Source organism: Cottoperca gobio, chromosome 3 (assembly GCF_900634415.1).
Source record: "Cottoperca gobio chromosome 3, fCotGob3.1, whole genome shotgun sequence".
Taxonomy (NCBI): Eukaryota; Metazoa; Chordata; class Actinopteri; order Perciformes; family Bovichtidae; genus Cottoperca; species Cottoperca gobio.
This window is the reverse complement of record NC_041357.1, coordinates 11,617,269-11,640,583: the sequence shown is the minus strand read 5'-3', so window position 1 is coordinate 11,640,583 and position 23,315 is coordinate 11,617,269. Positions and strand designations below refer to the sequence as shown.

The 23,315-nt window shown below is 38.5% G+C and overlaps 1 protein-coding gene across 1 annotated transcript; it reads left to right on the top strand.

Moving 5' to 3' along the window:
* The first annotated feature begins 70 nt into the window (after positions 1-70).
* bbs4 (Bardet-Biedl syndrome 4) lies at positions 71-14,981 on the top strand. The gene is made up of 16 exons (XM_029428697.1): positions 71-130; positions 2,207-2,249; positions 4,938-5,017; positions 6,910-6,973; positions 7,222-7,333; positions 7,602-7,674; positions 8,086-8,139; positions 8,235-8,362; positions 9,269-9,323; positions 9,474-9,542; positions 9,759-9,911; positions 10,975-11,146; positions 11,412-11,481; positions 11,583-11,727; positions 11,814-12,018; positions 14,100-14,981. Exons 1-16 carry the CDS (start codon positions 71-73, stop codon positions 14,252-14,254), a joined length of 1,638 nt encoding a protein of 545 aa, XP_029284557.1. The 3' UTR covers positions 14,255-14,981.
* Positions 14,982-23,315: the final 8,334 nt, after the last annotated feature.

Genomic DNA, 23,315 nt, shown 5'->3' with positions numbered 1-23,315 from the left:
TTGGTAACACACAGAGTGAAACCATTCATAAATCCAACCAGCCACTCCTCCGCATACCACTGGTGTATCCATGGCAACAGCTTCTAGTGTTGATCATCCCAAGATGGCGGACGAGGAGAACGCCACGGCGGTGAGTGCAAAACTAAAGCTAGTTACCGTTTTCTTGGGTAAACAGAAACATGGCTCTTGGGTGAAGTAATAGTGTGACACTCCCGGAGTAAACATAACGTTGTGTTTTGGAGTATAGCCTTCACAATAACGCCCGTTTTCTTAATGTTAGCTGCCTTGCTAACCGATTCTAAATCGCAGCTAAAGTTGATTAACCTGCAGCTAACGGTAACTTTAATCTCACGCATTCAAGGACAAGCTACTACCTGAGAGCTAACAGCTACAGCTGCAGTGAGGTGACAACAACAGAAATCTGTAGGTAACGTTACAGTGCAAATGTTGCATCGTTGACCCCATCGTTAGCCCACGCTTTATACTGGACCTTAGGTTGGATAACGTTATTAACTGTCCAGCTTTGTAGTAACTGAGGCTGGCTTTACCACACATACTAGTTGTGTTGTTGCTATAACGTCTAGCGTTTAGGATGTGAACTAAAGAGAATGTTAATGCACAAAACGTCAGTGGCAATGCAATCCACAAGTGAGTCAAATATGGAGAAAGAAAATGTGAAGCAAAACACTGGGATTGAGCATGCGTGCATCTACCTGCACACAAGGAGGCTGTATGAGCCCACAACACAGTCTATGATATGTTCCCTGTCAATCAACACATGAGGAAACACAAACTGCTCTTTCTGTGATGAATATTCAGAAACAGTTTCACACCAAGTCCTTTGCAGTTGCCATTGATCAGACTTAAAATTATTATGGGAAAATGTGGTGTGTGCTTCTTAAAAAAATGTTTTTTTATAATGCAAATGATATTTATGCAAAATATTTTATTCATAACTACATTAAAAAAATAAAACGTGTTTTCCTGAATGATGTTGAGCAATATGTGGAAGTACTGTCTAGTTTGACACAAAGCTATCAAGCCTCTTAATATAGTATAGTTTTATAATCTATTCTTTTCTAGTGTTTTATACCCCTGGCTCTTTTGTTATTGTTGGATTTGTTTACTCTCCTCTCTATACTGAATCTGTATTAGCGTATGTTCTTTTGTTAAGGCTATTTAGAAATAAAGAGCTTTCTAATGTAATGTGAGCTAGTTAATGTTTATGTTAATGTAATGACTGATTAAAACTTATAGCTAGTCCCCAGTAAGAACATGTAACTTGGTAGGCTACATTTACTCAAGTAGTGTACTTTAATACAATTGTGACGTAATTGTTTACCACTTGAGTATATTCATTTTATTCTACTTTTACTCCACTACATTTATTTGACACTTAGTCACTAGTTACTTTTTGCATTAAAAACAAACACAGGGTATGCTTATATATGCCTACTATTACTATTACTATTATACTACCTACCTACTTACATACGACTATCTGCCCGGTCAATGTCCTATATTGTACCTCTCAGGAATTTGAACTTTTTAAAATCTAAACCTTGGCTATAATGATAAGAAAAAACATCTGCACACACCTTCAGAGATGGTCTCTGACCAAAAGCTTCCCTCAGTCAATAAATATTGAGTGTGTGGATAAGTTTGTTCTCATTACACATTCAGCATCTGCTCCGACACCGCTCAGAAGCTTTTAGCTGGTGAGCAACAGGCGTGTTGTGCTGCATGCCACTGCAATTAAAACTCTCCACACCTGTAGACAGTGGGCAGAGTGATTTTGCTGGGGACTCTGTAATGTACATAAATGAGTGTGTCCCATTTGTGATGGGATGGGAGTTAGTTGGAAGCTCCAACATGTACAGTACGTCAGTGCAGTTTAGTTAACTGGGAACGCTTTGCAGTCCCTGAGCAGGACATACTGCACAACATACAACGACAGCACGTTCAGCAGACATCTCAGTCAGTTTGAACTTCGACCTGTATTTCCCCACAGCCTTTTAACAAGAAGGAACACGACAAAAAACTCTTTCTTTAGGTGGAGAAAGTCTATTTTGATGGGGCCATCGTACCTGCTGCTTATGGGTCACACTGATAGATGTTGTCCAGTGTATTTTATATATATAGTGTCTATAATGTATCGCTCGAATGGTGTCACTTATTTGTTTATGCTGTATTTCATATATTTCAGCTTCCAGTTGCTTCTGAAGCCAAGAAACGTCGGGCACCTAAAGGTACAGTGAGACCGTTGACACTTGCAAGTCATATTACAAAATGATTTTGAAACAATTCCTTTTACAACACTCATTATTTAGATTTCTGGTCATTAGAAAGGATAGAAAGGATTAGGGTAAAGGATACTAATAGAGCGAGTGGAACTAATCGTCCTGCAGAGGTCACCCTCACCCTTCTATCTACCGTCCCTATCGGGAAGAAGCTACTTCCTGTTATACAGTGTGCTATATTCTAGAGATTTCTGTGTGTGGAAAATATGTGTTGATTATATATTATATCAAAATATTTTGTCATCATAATGAGGGTTTAATGTCCCATTAACCAGTTAAGCTGTTGTTCATGATTAAGCTTTTTAGTTTTGTTTTACAATGTTTTGTAATCATCATCAGCGCTGCTAAGAATGCAAATCCTATGGGAGCAATTAAGTGCATGCTATAGTATTGTATTCTATAGTATTGTATTTCCATGCATTGCAGTGATCTTTCACTTTGCGTGCAAGCCTGCACTCTGATGTTCTTAGTATCATTTGAGGAGACAAATCAAAACTCTACATTAATGTAAAATACTGTAAGATGACTGAAGTCATAAAAACAGAAAGAAGAGAATTGAATTTTAAGCGAAGTGAAGTACTACAAGGAATTAAAAAAAAACAATAAAAATGGTACTTTAGTTTATGACTCTAATGTGCAGATATTAGAAAATAAATAACCATTAAGAGTGCAATATTGGGAATAACCACACAAAAGTTTAAAAGTACAAAATTGAAAGATAAAGCTGTAAAAACAAATGCCACACGAATAGACTCCAAAGAAGGAATTACAATTACAACAAGTACATTATGTTCTTTTATTACATTTTGTGCAAATGCGACATTCTTAGCGTTTAAGACGAGGTGATGCAAAAATATGAGCATGCACACAAGAAAGACCTGAAACCAGCCACACAAAAACTGCCAATGGCATAAGGTCATGTTTCAATTGTATAGAATCAAGTGTTCGTGTTGCAATCTGCCTTATTTTAACACAAAGGTCTGTCAAATTCACAGGAAGAATAAATGTCTGTAGCTGAATATGAGACTTAAGTTGCTTAACAATGCCGAGGGGTTTTTGGAAGTTTTTTGGTGAAACTTCCCCCCCAAAAAAAGTCATCGTATTTTTCATTACATTCTCCCCATGTGTCTTTTGATCTCAGCATGCCTCTCCTCTGCTCTTATCCCCTTTTAACAGATGGTTGAAGCACACGGAAGCCAAATCTGTATTAGAATTAGCCAGATCAAATATAACAATGAGAAAATTCCTCCATGTTTTGGATGATTTTCTTCTTCTTTTTTTATAGAACTTTATTTAGGACACCTCCTGCTGCGCTCTTCTTCCGAGCTCCTTTCTACCCTTCTTTCCTACAGTAATTACAGGAATACATGTCACACATGTATCCCGTCTCTCCTCCACCAAATACGCCCTGCTTTGTGTATGTGGACACTGGAGCGCCACAGGACCCCATCTGAAACCTAGAGACAAGAATATTATTGCTGTCTCAGCAGGAAGAAAGCGGATTAGGGTGCTACAAATAGGGCCATTCCGAATCTTGACGGGGCAAACGTGTGAAACCCATGCAGTTTCACACTCGGCGATGGAGAGGATTTCTCTGAAGTTGTTGGAAGAGGCTCTAGTTCTCGTGACAAATCAACACAGCACTGCTTGAAGCGCTGTCAGATAAAAACAGAAGGGAGCTTTGGTGTAATTCACACTGTATTTTTACACTGGCAGTTCATTAATGATATCCCCCGATGTTGGTGGCAGACTCAAAGCCGAGCACTTCATTCCACATTGCCTTGAGTCCTATTTTTAGCCTCAGAGGAAGGTAGTAGGTCTAAGATAACAGGATTACCAGAATCAAACTCGCTCGAATTGGAATTACGGTTGCCTCCTTGTGAAATGAAATGTTGTACTCCGCTGGGAAGAAGACTCGGAGCATTGTGGCTGGGTTCTTGAGGTTACCTAACCCTTTTCTAAAGCTGGCTTTGTATTGTGCTGCTCATTCCTGCAGCCCTCAGCCTCCCTCCCTCAGCCTCCCTCCCTCAGCCTCCCTCTGTACCCTCTGTGTTCTGTCACAAGCACCTGGTTTGCGAGATACATTGTTGCCCTGGCAACGGGGAGAATATCTCAACCTGCCAAGACGAAACGCAGTGTTTGTAACGGAAAAAACTTGCTTACAAGGTGACATTTACAGCGTGGCTGCTGAATTGATTATTGTTTAGCCCGGGGGTTTTGGGTTGAAGTGTTAACATCTATGTTGCTGTCAGATCAAAGACTTGCTAGTGACAGCGGGGGATTATTTGTTCAAATGCCAAAAAAATAAATAAAAAAAGACTTCATAAATAAAATAAAAACTGTCCAAATAGACATAACTAGTGATAGTCTGAGCTGTCTGTTTGTGAATGAAAACATTGCCGTGTGATTGGTGAATTGACTTTAATTTAGCCTGTGGATTCAGGTTGAAGTGTTACAGCTGTGTTCACTGTCAGATCAGACACTTACTAATGACTGCAAAGGGAGGGAGCTTTCAGGATGAATCATTCAGCAACTAAATAAGACATTATCTGAACAGCAAAAGGGTATTGAGCTTAAAAGTTTCCTTGATTCTTTTTACATTATAGTCTTCTCATCTTCTTTTATTCTTCCTTCTAGCTCCAGAGCTTCCCATTGTGGAGAGGAGAAACTGGCTCATCCACCAGCACTATATACGTAAAGACTATGATACCTGTAAGGTAAAGTACCTTCATTCTCCCTATGGTTCAGTCCGTCATTGACCCGTGTTGGTCTGATTGACCTTTTAAAAAAGAATGAAGATAATGTACAGGGTTCTGTCTGACACTGCACTCTATTATGGGCTAATTCACTGCATTGACCTGTGTATTCTCACATGAAAACAGTAGCTACTTAATAAAGTCTCCGGATACATGCCTGTACTTGAGTGAAATCCTTCTGGTCACTTTCTCTTTGTGAGAGATGCACTCCTCCTCACTTCATTTTAATTGCACCAGCGCAGCGGCAAACATTGAGTAAGTAGGTCTGTGGGCATCGCAGCCGACCTGCTTTCTTTGGTTCATGTATGTGCAGCAGTGCAAAAGAACTGAGTGAGGCGAACCAAAGACCAGAGGGTGTGTGGTGATGATAAATACGCTCCCAGGCAGTCACATCACTGGACTCATTGCCCTAACAGCTGAACCAATCACAGTGACGCACAGTGATACAACATACAATACTCAACTAATGCAGATCGTATCGTGTCTGAATAGTGCGGAGCAGCAAGATGTGAGCACACAGCCCCACAGATCTTCAGCCATAGGCAGAAGAAGTGGGTCCTTTTTTTTTGATAGAAACTATTAGAAAAATATTTTGGCGAAGCAGTTTAAATGATCGTAACAATATTTAAATGCTTCTGTATTTCACGTTGCAACTGGTTACATCATGTCTTAAGATGTGACAGAACACGGTTTGCTTCGTACCACTACATTTCTTTTCTTTTTCTTTTTTAATTGGAAAAGAGGCTGTGATGCGCAGGATTAATGAGCCTCAATGATCATTAGTATCATTTCATTATGACCCTTATGAAGGCCACGAGCAGAAACGCATTGGTCTTGCAATTACAATGTTGTTGCTGGAGTTTTGACGTCTCCGGTAATCTAATGGCCAAATGTTGAGTTATAACGCACCTGTCTGGTGTGTGTGGAGGTGTATGGGGTTACTTTGTAGCAGCCTGGTGTCATTTACGCATGACTTAATGAAGGTAAACACGGTGGACGGCGTGAGTCACTTTTTCTAATCAGAGACTGCAAATGTATCAACATATTTGTCCTGCTGTCTTCAGATGGCTGCAGAGATTTAATGAACTGAAGGAGAAGGTTTGCACACAGTATAAAGCCAACAGTAGGTGGACAACAAACACTGTATAGTCACTTGTTTAAATGTGTGTGTATATATATATATATATATATATATATATATATATATATATATATATATATATATATATATATATATATATATATATATATATATATAAATACAGACCGATTTACCACATTGATGGCTATTTAATTGCATCTACTGGTTTGATTTATATATTATATTTATATTTTAAGCATTATTCTGTTATTTCCACACATTTGTATTCAGATTGCTTTTGTTGACAAAATCATCAGTTTGGCAACATATTGACCAGAAACAGACGTGGTTCTGAGAAGAGTGTTTTCAGCATGAACTCTTAGGGCCACATTTTCAAACAAAGTAGCAACAGCTCGCGCTGCGCTGCCTCATTAGAATGAACCTCCCACCTGTTTGCGCCTTTCCTCCCATCTGTGCACCGTGCGCTCTGCACTGGACACCAAAATACCACACAGCTGGGCAAAACACATTTTAAGGTCAGCAAACTGTCAGAGCAAAAATACAGCTCTGTCTGCTGCAATGCAGATACAGAGCGCAGTATAATACTCGAGAATTACAGAAACTGAATCACATTGGGCTTGGTGTTCAGCTGGGCATGAAATGTTTTTTCAAGGAAATATGCAATTTATTTTAGCAGTATTCCTATTCACACATGTTAGAAATAAAATCCACCTCAGTTATAGGAATTGTCTGCCGTTTTGTGTCCATGTAGGCGATCATCAAAGAACAACTGCAAGAGACTAACGGGATGTGTGAATATGCCATCTATGTTCAAGGTGAGCCATAGTATTTATAGTAACTCTTCCCTCTCACACATGTATGATGTTAATTAGGAGCCACACCAAGTTAAGGCTCGGTGGTTGTCGACACCCAAGCGCCCCGATACATCATTTAGTTCCCTAGAAATCAGGGTTTTTTGGACCCCGTGCTGTGCCTTTGATTTTGAATGTGTTTTTTTTTTACTTCCTCGTGTAGATGAAGATCCTCTTTTTTTTTTGTGTGTGTTTTTAATTTCTTACCACAGCACTAATCATGCGTCTTGAGGGCAAGATCCAACCGTCCCTGGAGCTGTTTCAGAGCTGCGCCATCCTTAATCCCAGCAGCACTGACAATCTCAAGCAAGTGGCCAGATCACTGTGAGTCTACCGGCCTCCAGCCTGGGGTGCATCAACGCGTCTCCATTAGCCAACAACACAGACATAGGAGAGACATTTACAGTGATGACTGCAGGCCAGTTATGTCCAGAACTTCTTCTTTTTTGTTATACTAGTTAACTACTTGTAGAGAAAAGTTAATCCACCCCCAGTGACTATTTTTCATTGTTGTAAGAATAGCTATTCAGCATGCAGTGATTAAGATTGACTCATTTCTCTTTTGTATTATTGTTGTTTATTCTTTCCGTAGATTTCTCCTGGGAAAGCACAAAGCAGCTATTGAATTCTATCATGAAGCTGCAAGGCTCAACGAGAAAGACTGGGTAAGAGAAAAGAAACTGTAGTACTGAGTTTCTGCTTTGTCTTACAGCGTGTGTGTTCAGTGGGTCGAGCATCTTTCGCTCTAAACACACAGCATCAAGTTCTCTGCACAAATTTTAAAATGGAAAATGCCCAGACTGAATGTCTTTTCATGCACCGACTTTTCAAAAACTTCATGGTTGCACTTCCAAACTGATCCGTGACTGTTTTACTATGAGGCCAATAGAAAACATATTAAACTGGGCAGGCATTGTTCACTAACATGACTGTCGGTAATACTGCAGAATTTTATATTCCACCGAGCTGTTGTCTTAAACAGCTTTTATATTTGGAAATTAAATTATGCTCAGCCTTTATCCACCACTGTTCAATTAAGCATGCCCCATTTAAAATTTGACATTTTCTCACCCCAGGAGATTAATCATAATCTGGGGTTGTGCTATTTCTTCATCAAAGACTTCAAAAATGTGAGTATTTCTTTTCAGATTTTTCTGACACTGTACAGTACAAAATGTACTCAATCCTTAGTGATTTGATCATTTGGATCTTCTTTCTCTGTCAGGCTGAAGAGCATCTAAACATAGCTCTCCAGATAAACAAGCACGACAAGACTTTCATGATGCTCGGGAAGGTTCATCTGCTGGCTGGACAAACTGACAAGGCCATCGAAGTGTACAAGAGGGGAGTGGAGTAAGTAAAAGTGGACGATGTTATAAAGCACTGAGAGAGACATTTAAAGATGAATCAGTCAAATTAATATTTAAAAATAATATTTCTAGGTGTATGGTATAATGTACCGCCACTATGGTTCTCTATATATTTTTAAAATATTTTAGAAATGCATGTAGATTAATCCATTATGAGTTATATTTCAGTTCAGGAATTGTTTTCCAAGACGAGTTTTTCATCCAACCCAAATGATAAGAAAATCTTTTATTAATAACTGTTCCTCAGTATGACATTTTTCTTTATGATAACATTGTCTCAAGACACTAAAAGAGATAAGAGCCATAAAACATGCTGTTTCAGAGGAGGTTGGTTACTTCCAAGAGGTTCATTCTTGATTTATCTGACGCTTCTCAGTCTTTGGAGCTCATTTCAATAAGCGGTCCTCCTTCAATCTCATACAAAGATCCACTCTTGCCACATTTTAACCCGGGGCCCTTTTCAGTTCAGTATAAATTCTTTTCATTTACACTTCCATTCACATGTTGAATATTTAAACATTAGGCTCTGATGTAAATAAGGAAATTACATCAGTGTCTACAATAGAGCTCATTATGGCTACCTCCTGTTGGGGTTAAATTAATTAATCAATCGCCCCAATGCTGGTGTTGCTTTTAATGAGACGTACCACTGTGAATCTTATTTTAATGCAGATATGCATCTTGACTGCCATTTTCTGTTGAGAGCCGCATCATCCCCCCACAGGTCATAATTAATACTCCACAGTAATGTCGAATCAAACCCTGATTGAATCAGCAGATTCCCTGAATATCAAATATGTGTGCTTAAGAGTAAGTGCAGGCATTAAATGTAATTATAAGCATAGATAAAGGGACATTTTTCCTTCTACTTGTCTCTTTCTTAATTCAGATTCTCTTCAGAGAATACTGAACTCCTGACTACTCTTGGCCTGCTGTTCTTACAGGTAGGTAGATCTTTTTTAATAACCTTTTCAGTGAAATGATGTGTACACAAGCAACACGCACGACAAGATGAGAGTGGCATTTACTCTAGGTGTCAGAAACATCTTAAAAGGAGTAGATGTATAATTGTCTGTGTTTATGTTTTTTGCCAGCTTGGGAAATACCAAAAAGCATTTGAGTACCTTGGAAATGCCCTCACTTTTGACCCCTGCAATTATAAGGTATGTGGTTTTTTGAACACGCATTATATTATTGGTACGATGGTACATAGTTTGCTACTAAGCTCCCGAAGGACATTGCATTAGACTTCTTTTAAAGCGGTTCAGTTAAAAATAAAAGGTCATTTTTTTTGTCAGGTGGCACCATCTTTCATCATGTGCACTTTCAAAGGGTACATCTTCCTCTAATATCTCTCTAATCATTGTTTTCATTCACAGGCCATCCTGGCTGCAGGCAGCATGATGCAGACCCATGGTGACTTTGATGTGGCCATGAACAAGTACCGAGTGGCAGCATGTGCTGTGCCTGAGAGCCCCCCTCTCTGGAACAACATCGGCATGTGCTTCTTTGGAAAAAAGAAATATGTAGCCGTGAGTAAGACTCTTTATCGGTTCACTTGACGGTTTAATGGATTCAATGAAGGGAGTTCTCCAAACAAAAGTTGGTTTACTAAAAGCTGCTCTGTGGAGTTTTCTTATAAACTAACAAAGTTTTTGTTAACATCTTTGTTACTCCCTGAAACGCATTGTGTGTATCCTTGAGGTCTAACAAACATGTTGACTGTATTTCCTTCCTCATAAAGCATTTGCAAAGCGGATTGTTTTTCAATTGTCATGCATTGTTTATGTAATCCATGTTTACTATTGTGCAGTCTTCTTCTTCTTCACTGCCTTTTTAGGCACGTTAGTGTGTGTTGTGCCACCAGTTGATCACTATAATAGTGTAAAAGTGGTTTGTGTATCACGTCACCCCCGTGTGTGTGCGTCCTCATGCGAGTGCAAGCAAAACGGGGACCAACACGTAAAAACATTTCTCCATATCATTGTGTGTGTGATATCATCAGTGGTCGAAAAGTCCACAAGGAACCTTTTTCCGTAGGATTTTGAATACAATACTTTTACTTGTAATTCATTATTTCTACAATGAAGTAAAGGAGATCCTTTAGATAATTACCAGTACTTCTTCAACCACAAAGTCCATAAAGACAACCAGGAGAGAATCTCTCTTCAAACTGCTAAAATAACACACCCACATCAGGGCTCATCTATATCTTATGTATCTTGTACACCGGCCACAGACTGGACCTTTGTTATACTTACATAGCATACATAGCTCTGGCATATTACACTGAAGTTAATGTAAGATGCTCAAATCTGTGTCTGCTTTGCGGGAAACTATGTTTTCCTTTAGTTTAATTGCTCACATCAACTAACAGACCAGTTACCCTTATTGTACTGTATTGTTTTTGAATCAATTTCGGAGCACATAACATAACATCTGGACACATACAATATACATTGCCACTTTATTTGGTCCATATATTTCTGAAGTTTTCCACCATTGTACAGAATCTATTGTTATCGTAGGTTCTTCTTGGGATCATATATTATTAAGATACATTTCTGTCAGCTGTTTGACTTCATCTTTCCACAGGCCATCAGCTGCCTGAAGAGGGCCCACTACATGTCTCCTTTTGACTGGAAAGTGTTGTACAACCTGGGTCTGGTACACCTGACCATGCAGCAGTATGCCTCTGCCTTCCACTTCCTCAGCGCAGCCATCAACCTGAACCCACGGATGGGGGAACTCTACATGTTGCTGGCAGGTGCTGTGACCGAAAAATAATTCATGATCGGATGATGTCTGTGAAGATTAAATTGATGATTTTGTGGCAAAGACATGAGTTGCAACAACAACAAGTACTGCTGTACATCCATTTAATAATTTGCAAAAGGTGCATACTATAACCTTGGTAGTACACACTACATACAACAATCTGAAGAAGCTGAATGTGCCTCGCTGAACAGTCGTCTGCTTCTTCAATTGACAGTATTTAAAGTGTAAACCTGTCTCATACTCATTCCTAACAGTGGCTCTGACTAACTTGGAGGACGTGGATAATGCCACCAGAGCGTATGAACAAGCTGTGACAATTGACAAGTGAGTCTGTCCTTAACCTTGTACCTTTTTTAATGTCCTGTGTGTCTGAATTTAATCACTTAATATTTTCTTTTCCTTCCTCTGTGATCCATTATCTACAGCTCCAACCCTCTGGTCAACCTGAACTTTGCCATCTTCCTCTATAATCATGGCGATAAGAAGGCTACTCTGGATCAGTATCAGGAGATGGAGAAGAAAGTCAACCTCCTTCGAGACAGCAGTAGCAACTTTGAATTTGACCCTGAGGTACTTAACATCCTGTTGATTTTGATGTCTCAAAGTCAGTTGCAAAAGTCTATACTTACAGTAGTGGCCTTCTTTGTCACTAACAGCTAATGGACATGGCTCAGAAGATGGGAGCTGCCCTGCAGGTGACAGAGGGTCTGGTGTGGACTAAACCCGACAAGGACTCCAAATCAAAACCAAACTCTGCAGCAGCCACTAAAGCCTCTGGTGCTGCCCTTGGTACTAACCAAGCTCTGGGCCAAGCCATGTCTTCAGCTGCGAGCTACAACAAGAACATCCAGCTACCAACAGGTACAAATGACCCATACGGGTTGTAGAAAGTGACAGTTAATATTCACCTGAGTGTCGCTTCTGGTTTGTCCTTTCGATATGTGACAGAGTGACTCTGACGAGTGTCAGGAGCCTAAAATGAAGTTAACTCTGATCAGAAAAGACCAGTGTTACCCCCTCAGTGCAGGTGGTGACACATTTCACAGTCTCCACCTCTCTCTATTAAACCAAAGCCACATTTTCATTTTAAATGGACACGTGAAGATATCTCCTCCCTGTGTATGCACAGCCTCTCGCCTGCACTGTAGCAGATTGAATATATGGGTTTAGGCAAAATTGAATATGTGGGGGAAAAAAAGAAGCTAACCTCTAGCCAGTATACTGGATATTATTGGCCAGAGAAGAAAGTCAGCAGTGTAGAGAAATGACACACAGTTAAGCAGATAAATTCAAGGCTACTGAATTTATTGTCGTGGGTTACAGCTCTCAACTGTGAGTGGAGTGTTTTTCTTCACGAGAGCCTGCGAGCTGGTTTTTCTACCACTTTTGTTTAGCTGTTTAACAAATAACACCAGAACAATGCATCCACGTGACAGACATTTTACATCATTCCACAGCTATGACAATCCAGGTTCGTAAAGAAATCTGTCACAGAGTGCAAAGTGGGTTGAAGTTATTTGTACAAATGCAAACAATGTCAATCTTTTAAAAGGTAAGTTCTGTTTGTTTTACAGGCCTTCAGAAGCCCCTTACATCTCACTAATGTGTGTTACAGAGCGGAGTATTATGTCACTGTTAAGTCTTGGGGCACATTTTGTTGTTAAAGTTATAAATGTAGTGTTAAATCATCAAACTGGTTCTCCTTAATCACTCACCACCTTTTAAATGAGAGGAAATTGCACCATTTAAACAGTTATAGCTAACTTTTCGAAACGTATGGTCACATTTGGCCTCCATTCAACTAAATTAACTTAAACTCAAAACATGATGGCTCATAAATTAATAATTTACAGAGCCATCGTGCTGCTACAGTTTGTAGTCTGGTTGTGTGATTTTGTAAGAAACAAGCTGCTTGAATAGTGACTTCTCCACAGTGCAGTGTTTCAGTGTTTTCTATTAATGAGATGTATTAATCCTCTAATGAGATCTATAAGTACGGAAGCCCTGAGGGCCAAGTGAAAACAAAAAGAATGAAATTCTTGTGATTCATTTTCTAAGTCTGATCATAATAGTTTCTCTCCTGTCTTTATGATTTCCGAACAGGTGATTAAAAACGATTATGCCAGGATAATCTTTGTAACTTTTGTTATTTACTCGTGTAACTTGTGGGTAAAAAAAGTTTTCTATAAAAACCATCATTTCTTTTCACTAAATGTTTTGGCATTTAAAAAATAGGACTAAAAGTCAGTTTTTCTTCCAGGTGAGTTTTAATTTCTCCATGCACTCTAGACACAAGGTACATATATTATATGTACGTAGGTTATGAAATCAAGTCATGTATGTATCAAGAGAAAGAATCATTGATTTAAATGAAATGACTCCAATCAACAATAATCTTATATCGTACATCATGACAAACAAAGGGACGGGTCTAAAAGTAAAAAATGAAAGGCAAGGGGAAAATCCAATACTTAAAGTAAGAAGCATAATTATGGGGTGGTAGTGCACTTTAGCCTCTTGTGGCCTAAATGAGTATTACAAGCACAAACACTTTTTCTCAGATGAAAGAAAAAGAAATAACCTAGAAAGATGGTCCTGGCAAAACTTTTTTTAAGCTGTTAAGTCATTAACACAGGTGAGAAAAATGGATGACAAGATTTATTTTTCTTACTTGCCTCTCAGAGGGCTTCCGTATGTTAGTGTATAACCACTTGAACAATGGTGACCTGGGAACCTGAGATTGCATTAAAACAGGAAACGCATGTTTAATGTTCCCGTTGTTTGGACTTTAATTGGAGTGAATATAAGCCCGATGGATGTGCAGTGTGCCCGTTTCTAAATTCTTGGTCATGTTCTGTACTGCTGGATATAATATGGACCTTTTCTGAGCAATTTTCTTTTTTTTTTAATTGCATCGACTCTTATTCCTTTGTTATTTTTAGGAGTTTCCAAAGGCCCCTCTATGCCCCTTGAGCCAGAGCCTGATGTGGAGAAATCCCCCAGCCCGCCCGCCGATCCTCCAGGCTCTCCACAACCTGCAGAGTCCGAAAGCCCCAAACTCAGAACCTCCAAGAGGAAATCTAAGGTGGAGGAATGAGAGTTACTTTGGTATCTACAATCTTACTGGATATCTTTCTCATAAGGTCACTCTTATTTTATGGAGGCAAATTAAGTTTCTTAAACAGCAGCCAAGCTATTTGTGGTTTTCTAGCTCATTGTAGTTGGACATGAAGCCTTTAGGTTTTGGCTTCTGCTTTAGGTACATGCTGCACTGACATGTCATGTCCTACACAATCATTTACTTTATTTTGAAAAGGTCAACGGCAATATGCACTTTTGCCATACTATTTATTTCCGGATTATTGAATGTCACACACCTACTCACTTTTTAAACCAACATTGAGAGAAAATGGAGAGTTTCTTGTAGATCTATGTAGATGTGGCCGGTTTGATGCACATGTCAAAACCAATTCCAATGGATGTTGCAGTTTAAGAACTTCGCTATTCAACAAAATAGTAATCTGGGCATTTGTGCGGTTACGACTGTCAATATTTGAATGAGCTTAGCAATAAGGTTAAATGATGAATGTTCCTTGCATTGATATTTCCAGAGAAGGTGTCAGTCCCAAAATGTAAATGTGAAGGAAATGCTGCGACAATCATCGGAGGACAGAGAGGATTGTTTATGAATAGTGACAGGATATTGTGTGTATGATAGGGCTCTTTTTGAAAGTTGAGTGTAAATAGTGACACATGCTTTTATATGTGGATACATGTTATGTTTATAGAGAGTAATGTATTTAATATTAAATAAAAGACTTTAAAGTAAAGAGCTGTGTTGTGTTGTTTCTTGCTGTGTTTTCTAATGTTAAGGTCCGCAGACACCAACAGGGGACAGAATTGTTTTAAAGCTTCAAAGTCGATCCATTATCTAATTAATTTTCTTAACAAGGAGAATAACTTACAAATGAATACGTTCATCCATCCTCTACATACTAATGTTGAAACTGTCAACATGGTGGATGAAGGCTTACAGTGGAATATCTGTTTCTAGAAGGTAATGTAATTATGTATTGATATTGTTATTGTGTGGATAATATACGTACATATATGTGGACTGTAGAAGTGAGGTACTCGTCAAGCTAAATATGTTTTCAGTCATGGTGAACATCCTCTAATGGTGGTGGGGTAAAGACTTATGAACAAGGAAGATAGGACCTCATAAATTATCTTTACCGAAGTTCACAGACAAACTAAAATCATATTATTTATGTGTATGAATTACAATATGAATGGGGCAATTTGTACATATTCACCAGAAATATGTATGAAATATGTCCCCTGACAAAGTCTAGATACACAGGAATATATTTATTTGTGTGTACTGGGGCTTTTAAATATCAAACCACTGGTGTTTTGTTTTAGTATTACAAAAAGCTTTACACACAGACACATAAAACACAACAATAAAAATCACAATGATGTTTTAATAAACGGGCAAGAAAAAGGGAATAAAGAGGAATAAACAATAATTCCACTACTTTATTCTCGACGTCGTGGATAAAGTACAGTGTAACTCAATAGTTGAAAATAAAAATAAACCTACAAATGAAAGCAGAAACTATAGTAAAGCCTCTCCATCAAATCTTCAAATGTGATTTAAAAGAAGATACTGATGTAGCAAGCCGGACTTCCTCAGGCAGGTTTTCCACAGCCGAGGAGATATAACAGCCAACGATCGTCTGTCCAATGACAGATGCTCGACTGAGTAACTCTCTTTAAGAGGATTGTGGATTTAAAACTATTCACATTGCTGTGTAATATAATGGCAAACAAAGAGGTTTCTCTACAAACTTGACTGCAGTTTGGACATCATGTTCAAGAATGTGCATAAGAACAGGCTCCTCCTGGGACTTTAGTCTGAAGGGGCTTCCTATGGGCACGTTTAAACACCTGTAAATACAGTGTTTGATAAAAATGAAATGTCGTCATCCTGTTTATTTGTTTATCCCTGACGGACCTCCCAGGTGCCTCCTAGCATTGAGAGCAGAGCTTTGGTTGTATTTGTTGAGACTTCACTGAGTTTTGAGAGCGTCAGGACTGAGATCGTGTCCATGTTGAAGAAGAACGATGCAGAGTTGTGACAGTTTTGGTAAATATGCTGCTCGTCGGTCTCTCTCCCTTGTTCTGCTTGCATGTGTTGTTTGTCATTGTAATGCAGTCATGGCTGGAGATTGTGCAAAGAGATTCTCTGGTTTTAAAAAGCCTGGTTTCTGTGTTATTTGATTTCAAAGCTTTGAGTCATGAGTCAGATGTACACAGGAGACATCTGGGCCAACAGTATGTTCTGTATGATGGAAGAACATTTCTGCCTCAGTGACATTCACATAATTAGTAGTTGTTTAACTATTTTTCCACAGCAAAAGAAACAATTAATTTCGCCTTCAAAGTAGTTTGTTTCTAAGTATCTATTTCTTTTTGCGACGTATGTATTTTCCCTTAAGAATCCATGCTACACAGATATTGAGTTTTGTATCAATAATGTCTCCGTATATAGTTACTGAGGTTTCCTATAAAAAGACTGCAGTAAGAACCTCAGTTAGGCTAACTTACAAGTACATATTGCAGTATACGGCACAATTCGGTAATAAAAATCTGAACAAAAATGTATTTATTTGTATAAACTTGGTTTGACTGAACTTAGATGGTGCCTGCTGATTAGTACCATGCACTACACTTCAGAATATGTTTTCCTCACAGCATTAGTTTCCTCAAAATACCATGATTTATATTCAGTTTTACTTATGGATGACACTAATGGTGTCTGTTTTAGATGTGCTGTAAAAAATGTATTCCCCATGTAGGACACTGAACTGAACAATTCCACAATAAGTTTATTGGCGCCATTTATCTCTCAAACTGAACCCCACCATTTCAGACTCAAAGAAGTATCTGCATCATGGAGGAATAGTTTGAGTCAAATTAAACTCAGTTAAATATAAACGTAAAAAACATTACATGTAAAAACTGTATGTTTAATATCTATTTTTCTTGCTTAATGTTTTGGAACCACATTTATGATTTGGACGTCAAATTAGCAGAATTTACTTGTGATGTAATTTTCATGTTTCGATTCCACTGAATGTAATTTGATAATCTTTAAAACAGTGTTTTAATCTTTTAATCCTTGATGGAGATAATACTGACATGTTTCCTCTTTGGACATTAATTGAGTTAATTAATTAATTAATTAGTTAATTAAGACCTAATCCAAAACAACGATCCTCTTGGAGACAGACGGTGATGACATCTTCCTCACATGACACTGCCACCTGTTGTCACTGAGGATTAAATCCAAGCAGAACATCATTGACCCTGACGGTGCACACAGCAGCCGTCATTGATCTACCTTCCTTATCTTAGCTTTTTATGTTTTCATGATGGAAAATAGCATCTCCATGGGTTGCTATTATCGCCAAAAGACTGTCGTTTTTTCATTAGGTCCTTGTTAAACTGTGCATTCCTGAATTGCCTGTGGTCGTAACTTTTACAGGCCAGCTGATGGCTTCTGATTTACTGCTCCTGCTGCAGTTGTTTTTCAGTGCAGCTGTGGAAAATTGGTTTTCCATTTATCGCTCTTTCTACGATTCAAATCGCCTGTGGAAGCGTCAGCATCAGTACTGAAAACATAAATAAAGGTCAGCACACTGTAGCTCCCTTAAGTGCAATTTATAAGCACATCCCACAAGTGACGTTTTGAGCTAATGCTCTTCTTCAGACTCAGTACCTCGTGGAAGTTTCATTTTGTTCTTTGCCTCAATTGCACAATGGTAAGTTGTGCTATTTTTAAATTTAGATTTAGATATTGTGCACTGTTGAGGGTGTTCACTTACATTGTTGAACACAGTATTTTCTATTTAGAGTGTCTTTATCTACCTTTTTCTCATGGTTTGTAGGCTGTATTTTTCTTTTTTTCCTTGCAGCACAGAGCTGACGGAGGCCAAACTTGGACAAAGAAGAAGTCATTTTTATTTTCTCTGTCCACCCAGTCTTTCTTATTTGAATTAGGGCGACATGTGGTGGTTTGATATTTAAGGATTCTGGATGTCTGGATTTCAGATGAGCTGTGCTGTTAACCTTCACCCCATTTTCCTACTGCAGTTCTACCGTATAACCTTATAGCTTTAAACTTGTACATCACATGCTGTAATTCTGTCCGCACCTCTTCATGCAGCGTCTGCCTCTTGTCTGGCTCTTTTAAATCGTTCCCCAGATAATTGTAAGGTCTCAAGTATCAAGCTGAGGACTGCCTACTCGGTGAGGCTTAAAGTCCTCCACACACTTCTCATCATCCCGGCTTTCCTTTTTCTCATCACTGACCTCAGTCACACATCATTTGTATCCAGTTCCCTCTGAACTCAGCACAGTCTCTCCTGCCTGACACACAAACTGTGTCCCAGCTTCATACCACATATTAATTATACAAGTATGTACTAATATTTATAAAATAATATTTTTTCTTCAGCTATTTTACAAGAAAGAAATATACTTTACTGTTTTATACTACCAGGAAATGATTCAGTATGCGCACCGTGCAGATATAATCAAACTTCCACCTTAGGATACCACTGCTAATTAAAGTTAACACAGAGACAATTAAATGTTTTTCCAAAATGTAATATTTATTATTTTGTGTTTTCTGAGGTGTAATTGGAGCTGTTTTTACCAACATCCACAATTAGATTTTTTCCAGCTGTGAGCAGCTCTTTCATTCCCTTTGTGCATTGCTTTGTGGGAGAATAGTGTCGATCAACAGTACACTCCAAATGTTTGTGCTGTTTAGTTAACTATGGATACTGTCTTTTTAGCCGTGCTACTGTCGCAGCAGGCTCTGTTGGTCGATCAGTCCACAACTTTGGTTCTGACTGAAATATCTCAACAAAACCATTTTGTGCAGACATCGACCGACTTCCCTGACATTTCCTCTAGCGTCCCCACGAAGTTCACATTTGTGTTATTTAGCAAAATATCTCAACTATTGGAAATGTGCCCCTCTCAGGAACATGAGGTCAAAGTTTTTACTTGTCCAATCTTTTGGTTTATAATCAGATTTCTGTAAAACTAAAAACTTAATAACATTACATCAGCTGTACTTTGTGCTTAGAGCTAATTAGCAATTGTTTGCATGCTAATGTGCTAACTGTTACCGTACCTCCTTTACATCAATATGTTAACATTGACACTGTAAGCATGTTAGCATTTACATCAAAGGCCCCGCTGTACAGCCTCACAGGCCCGCTAGCACGGCTGTAGACTCTTAGTCTTGTTTGAATAGCCTGTATGTTTGTTGTCATTTGTCCAAGGTGAACACACTACAAAACCTGCTTAGGCTTAGCGTGTAGTACGATACTGGGCTGCAGCTACGCTGTGCAAATCTTTGTATGTAGCTTTTGAAAAGCATAAGTGATCATACGTCACAGTCTGCCTCAGTCCTGCTTTTCCCATTCTACCTCTGTCCTTCTCTTCAGCCACTTTCTAACATCCCCAGCCCCCTCCGTTGTCATTCTCCAAGAAACCGTCAAACCATCTTCAGCTGGTACAAAACACATCTGCTCGGCTTTTAACAAATACTAGAAGATGAGATCAGCCCTATTTGAGCCTCGCTTCACTGGTTACCAGAAAGATTTACACTTGATTTTTAAGATTTTACTGATTACTTTTAAAGCTCTCATGGTTCTGCTCTCAGTTACATTGCTGAATTGTTGCTCCCCTATGAGCCAGAGTGCAGCCTCAGATCCTCAGACAGGACTCTGCTGGATGTTCCTAAGTCCCAGCTCAAAACTAAAGGAGACCGGGCTTCTGCAGTCAGCACCCCTCAAACTCTGAAACTCCCTGCCTGAAGATCTGAGACTTGCAGAATCAGTAACCTCTTTTATTCACTTCTCAAAACGTTATCTTTTTAATATTATTGCCTACTCTTATTTTATATTAATTTGGGGTATTTTATTTCCATTTTGATTTGTATTGCTGTAATTGTGTGACAGTATTTTATTGCAATCCTGAAATGTAGCATATCCCTTTTCAGCACTTTGTAACGTTGTTTTGCAAGGTGTTGTATGAATATAGTGTATTATTATGTATTATTATTAATAGTATTAGTAGTAGTATCTAATATTATTATCCATCATCATTATTATTATTATTATTGCTTTCCAGCAACCTCAACCTGAACCCTTTACCCTGTGATCCGGAACCTGTACCTGTATGTCTCTCCACTTCTTCATTAAATCACTGAACTCTCCCTGTCTGCCTGCAATGATTGCATGTTAGTCCCATTCTCCTGACATCATAACCACAACACTATAGAATATTTTTCAAAAGAGATAACATCTAAATTGAAAAGATTACAATTTCTGAGAAAAGAAAGTTGATGATGCCTGTTTATCAGACCAAGGCCCTGCCAAATGAAGGTGCGGCAGGCTTTGCTGCAGTCTAATGTTGATCCATGCTGATTATGTTACCATGTACAGATCATCAGAGTCGGATGATGAACCAGGGGTTGGAGGATGCTGGGAATAATAAGAGGAGGTTGCAGTGCGAGGTGAGCAAGGTGACGGCGGCGTCACGTTCACAATATTCCTTCTACTCCATCAACATTATCATCTCACTCTTTAAGTAAGTCTGTTAGACTGAGCACAAAATGATGTATCAATATCTCAATAGGAGTATTCCACCTTTAATTTTAAATACTGAATTCATGTTTTGGAAGTTTTTTTGTGCAGAAATTACCTGGACCCTCATTTATAACAATTGGGACACTGTAATGAATATTTCATGGTAACTTAAGATCATTTTTAAGATTGTTAGTTTGATTTATGAAATTATCTGAATGAAGCTGAGTCTGTAATAAATCAAGCATTCCCCACAGACACATTTTATGCGGCGCCATTGTCATCAGTAGCGTTGTAGAAACTGAGGATTCAATCATCAGGCTATCAATTCTATTTGAAGACTGGACTCGTTTTGAAGAGTAATTATAGCAGCATTAAAATGATAGGACACTGTGTATCAAAAATATTTATGCATCCTGCATGTAGCTCACTACGGGCGTCACATGTGGTTCTCTAGCCTGAAGGAAACCTCAGCACAGCAAGCAAATAATGTGCTATGACGGATATAAACCTGGTTTGTTATTGATGCTTGTTTTACAGAGAGTTATTATAGTAATATAGTAAAGCTTTTCTATGAATGGAGCCCTTAAATTGAAACATTTCAGCTCTCATGGACTGGAAGGCATTATTTGTTTGAATGGCATGTTAAACAATAAAGGTAGTCCGTACGTCATGTTGTCTGACCTTGTCAGAAATCAAAAGTGTTTTTAGGTTTAAAGAAAGGCAGAGTGAAAAACTGACTGCCATAGAAAGGAGGTAGATGCGACATTGTTTAAATATGGGGACAATGGCGCACATTTTCAAACAGTGTCTCCTGCAAGTCAAGAATGAAAAGATAGGTATAGAAGTTAAAATCCTGGCCAAACTATTTAAATACACACATCAGTGGGCCACACTGGGAGATATATTCTTTCATTACCGTCAACATGGTCACTGTTGTTTATTTTGGGTCAAATCCTACTGTCGTACTAATGCACCAAATGTGTATTAATCCTCTACTGAAAGAAGTCCCTGACAAACAATTCACTCCTGTTTGAGTAATGTTTGCTAATAACTACAGTGCCCAGCTGTTTCAGGACATTATTTAGCCTTTTTACAACTGAGTATATGTTCAAGACATGTTGTTAAAGACTTAGCAGTTGGTCGGGCTTGGACACAGTGACACAAATATGAAAGTAATAAAAGATGACCATTGTTGGTTTTGGTCTATTTGCTGGATTTATTGACCGTAACAAAAATATAGAATAAAGCCAGCATTATCCTGTAAGCTACCATGTGCAATGCTTCCTGGGAAGAAAGAAGGAACATATCAACATCGGTTGTGACTGAAAAGGGGAAATTTATTTCACAGCAAATCCTTTGCTTGCTTTATTTCGTGCTGTTGGTTTCATCAGCATGTACTAAACAGTAGTTTGGCATTTCTATGAGATTACTATACATATAAAATCGATTTGTTGGGTAAAAAGCTACAGATCAGAGGATACGAGAAACATTCAAACAGTGCAGAGAGTGTCGGCGACCAGAGATGAGATGTATCTTGTTATCATCTATAGATATTTAACAAACCTGCTGAGATGTCCTTTGAGCAGGAATGTTTCCTCTACCTGACACAGTGGTAAGGACCAGAGGCTGATCAAATAATACAATTCTTATGAGAGATTGATAAGTCATAGCTTTAAACGCAAGGCATACCCGGTGTTATTACTTATGATGGATCTAAGTTTCTGTATTTATTTAGGATTGAATATGTTTACAGTATGGCATACGTAAGGCGTGTGAGACTTGTGAACCCTACCCAAAGATAAACCGAGAACTCGCAGAGATACAGTATGTCAATCAATTTAATTACATGCTATGGAATATTTTAGTGTCTTTCAGCTCGTTGTTTTGGTTTAACAACCTTAAACTTTATTTAACTTCTTATGGCTCTCATCATAGTAGGCAGATGACGGTAGCTACCTGGTGAACATAGTGGAGCATTTAGCGGCTAAAAGAAGATGGACTTACAATTGTTATGTGAAACACGAATTGAAACACGACTCCAAATGAATGATAAAGTTGCTCTATATCTGCTGGACGTGAAAACACATACTGTTTGATAACAATTTAGACTTAAGCTTTATAAGCGTGTGGACATTTTCAACTTGAATTTCTGTTACCAAGTGGCAACAGAAATAAATGTGCTTTGTATTTCATATGAAATGTAACAATAGTGAACTATGCACTTTATATAACAACACATTTCTAAGAGAACTACCTTGGCTGAGAATAGCTGTATTCTGTGTTTCTGCGTCCTTGCCTACAGACCGAATCAACAGTCCAGAAACTAAACTCTTCAGTATTTTCTTTTTATTATTTCATGATCGCTTGCTGTAACCTTTAGTCCTGTTTCACAGTAACGAGGGCTTGTGCCTGGGTGGAAACTTCGAAGCAGCAGCAGACATAAATCTGTTTGATCAAAGAGACATATAAATGGTTGTAATAAAA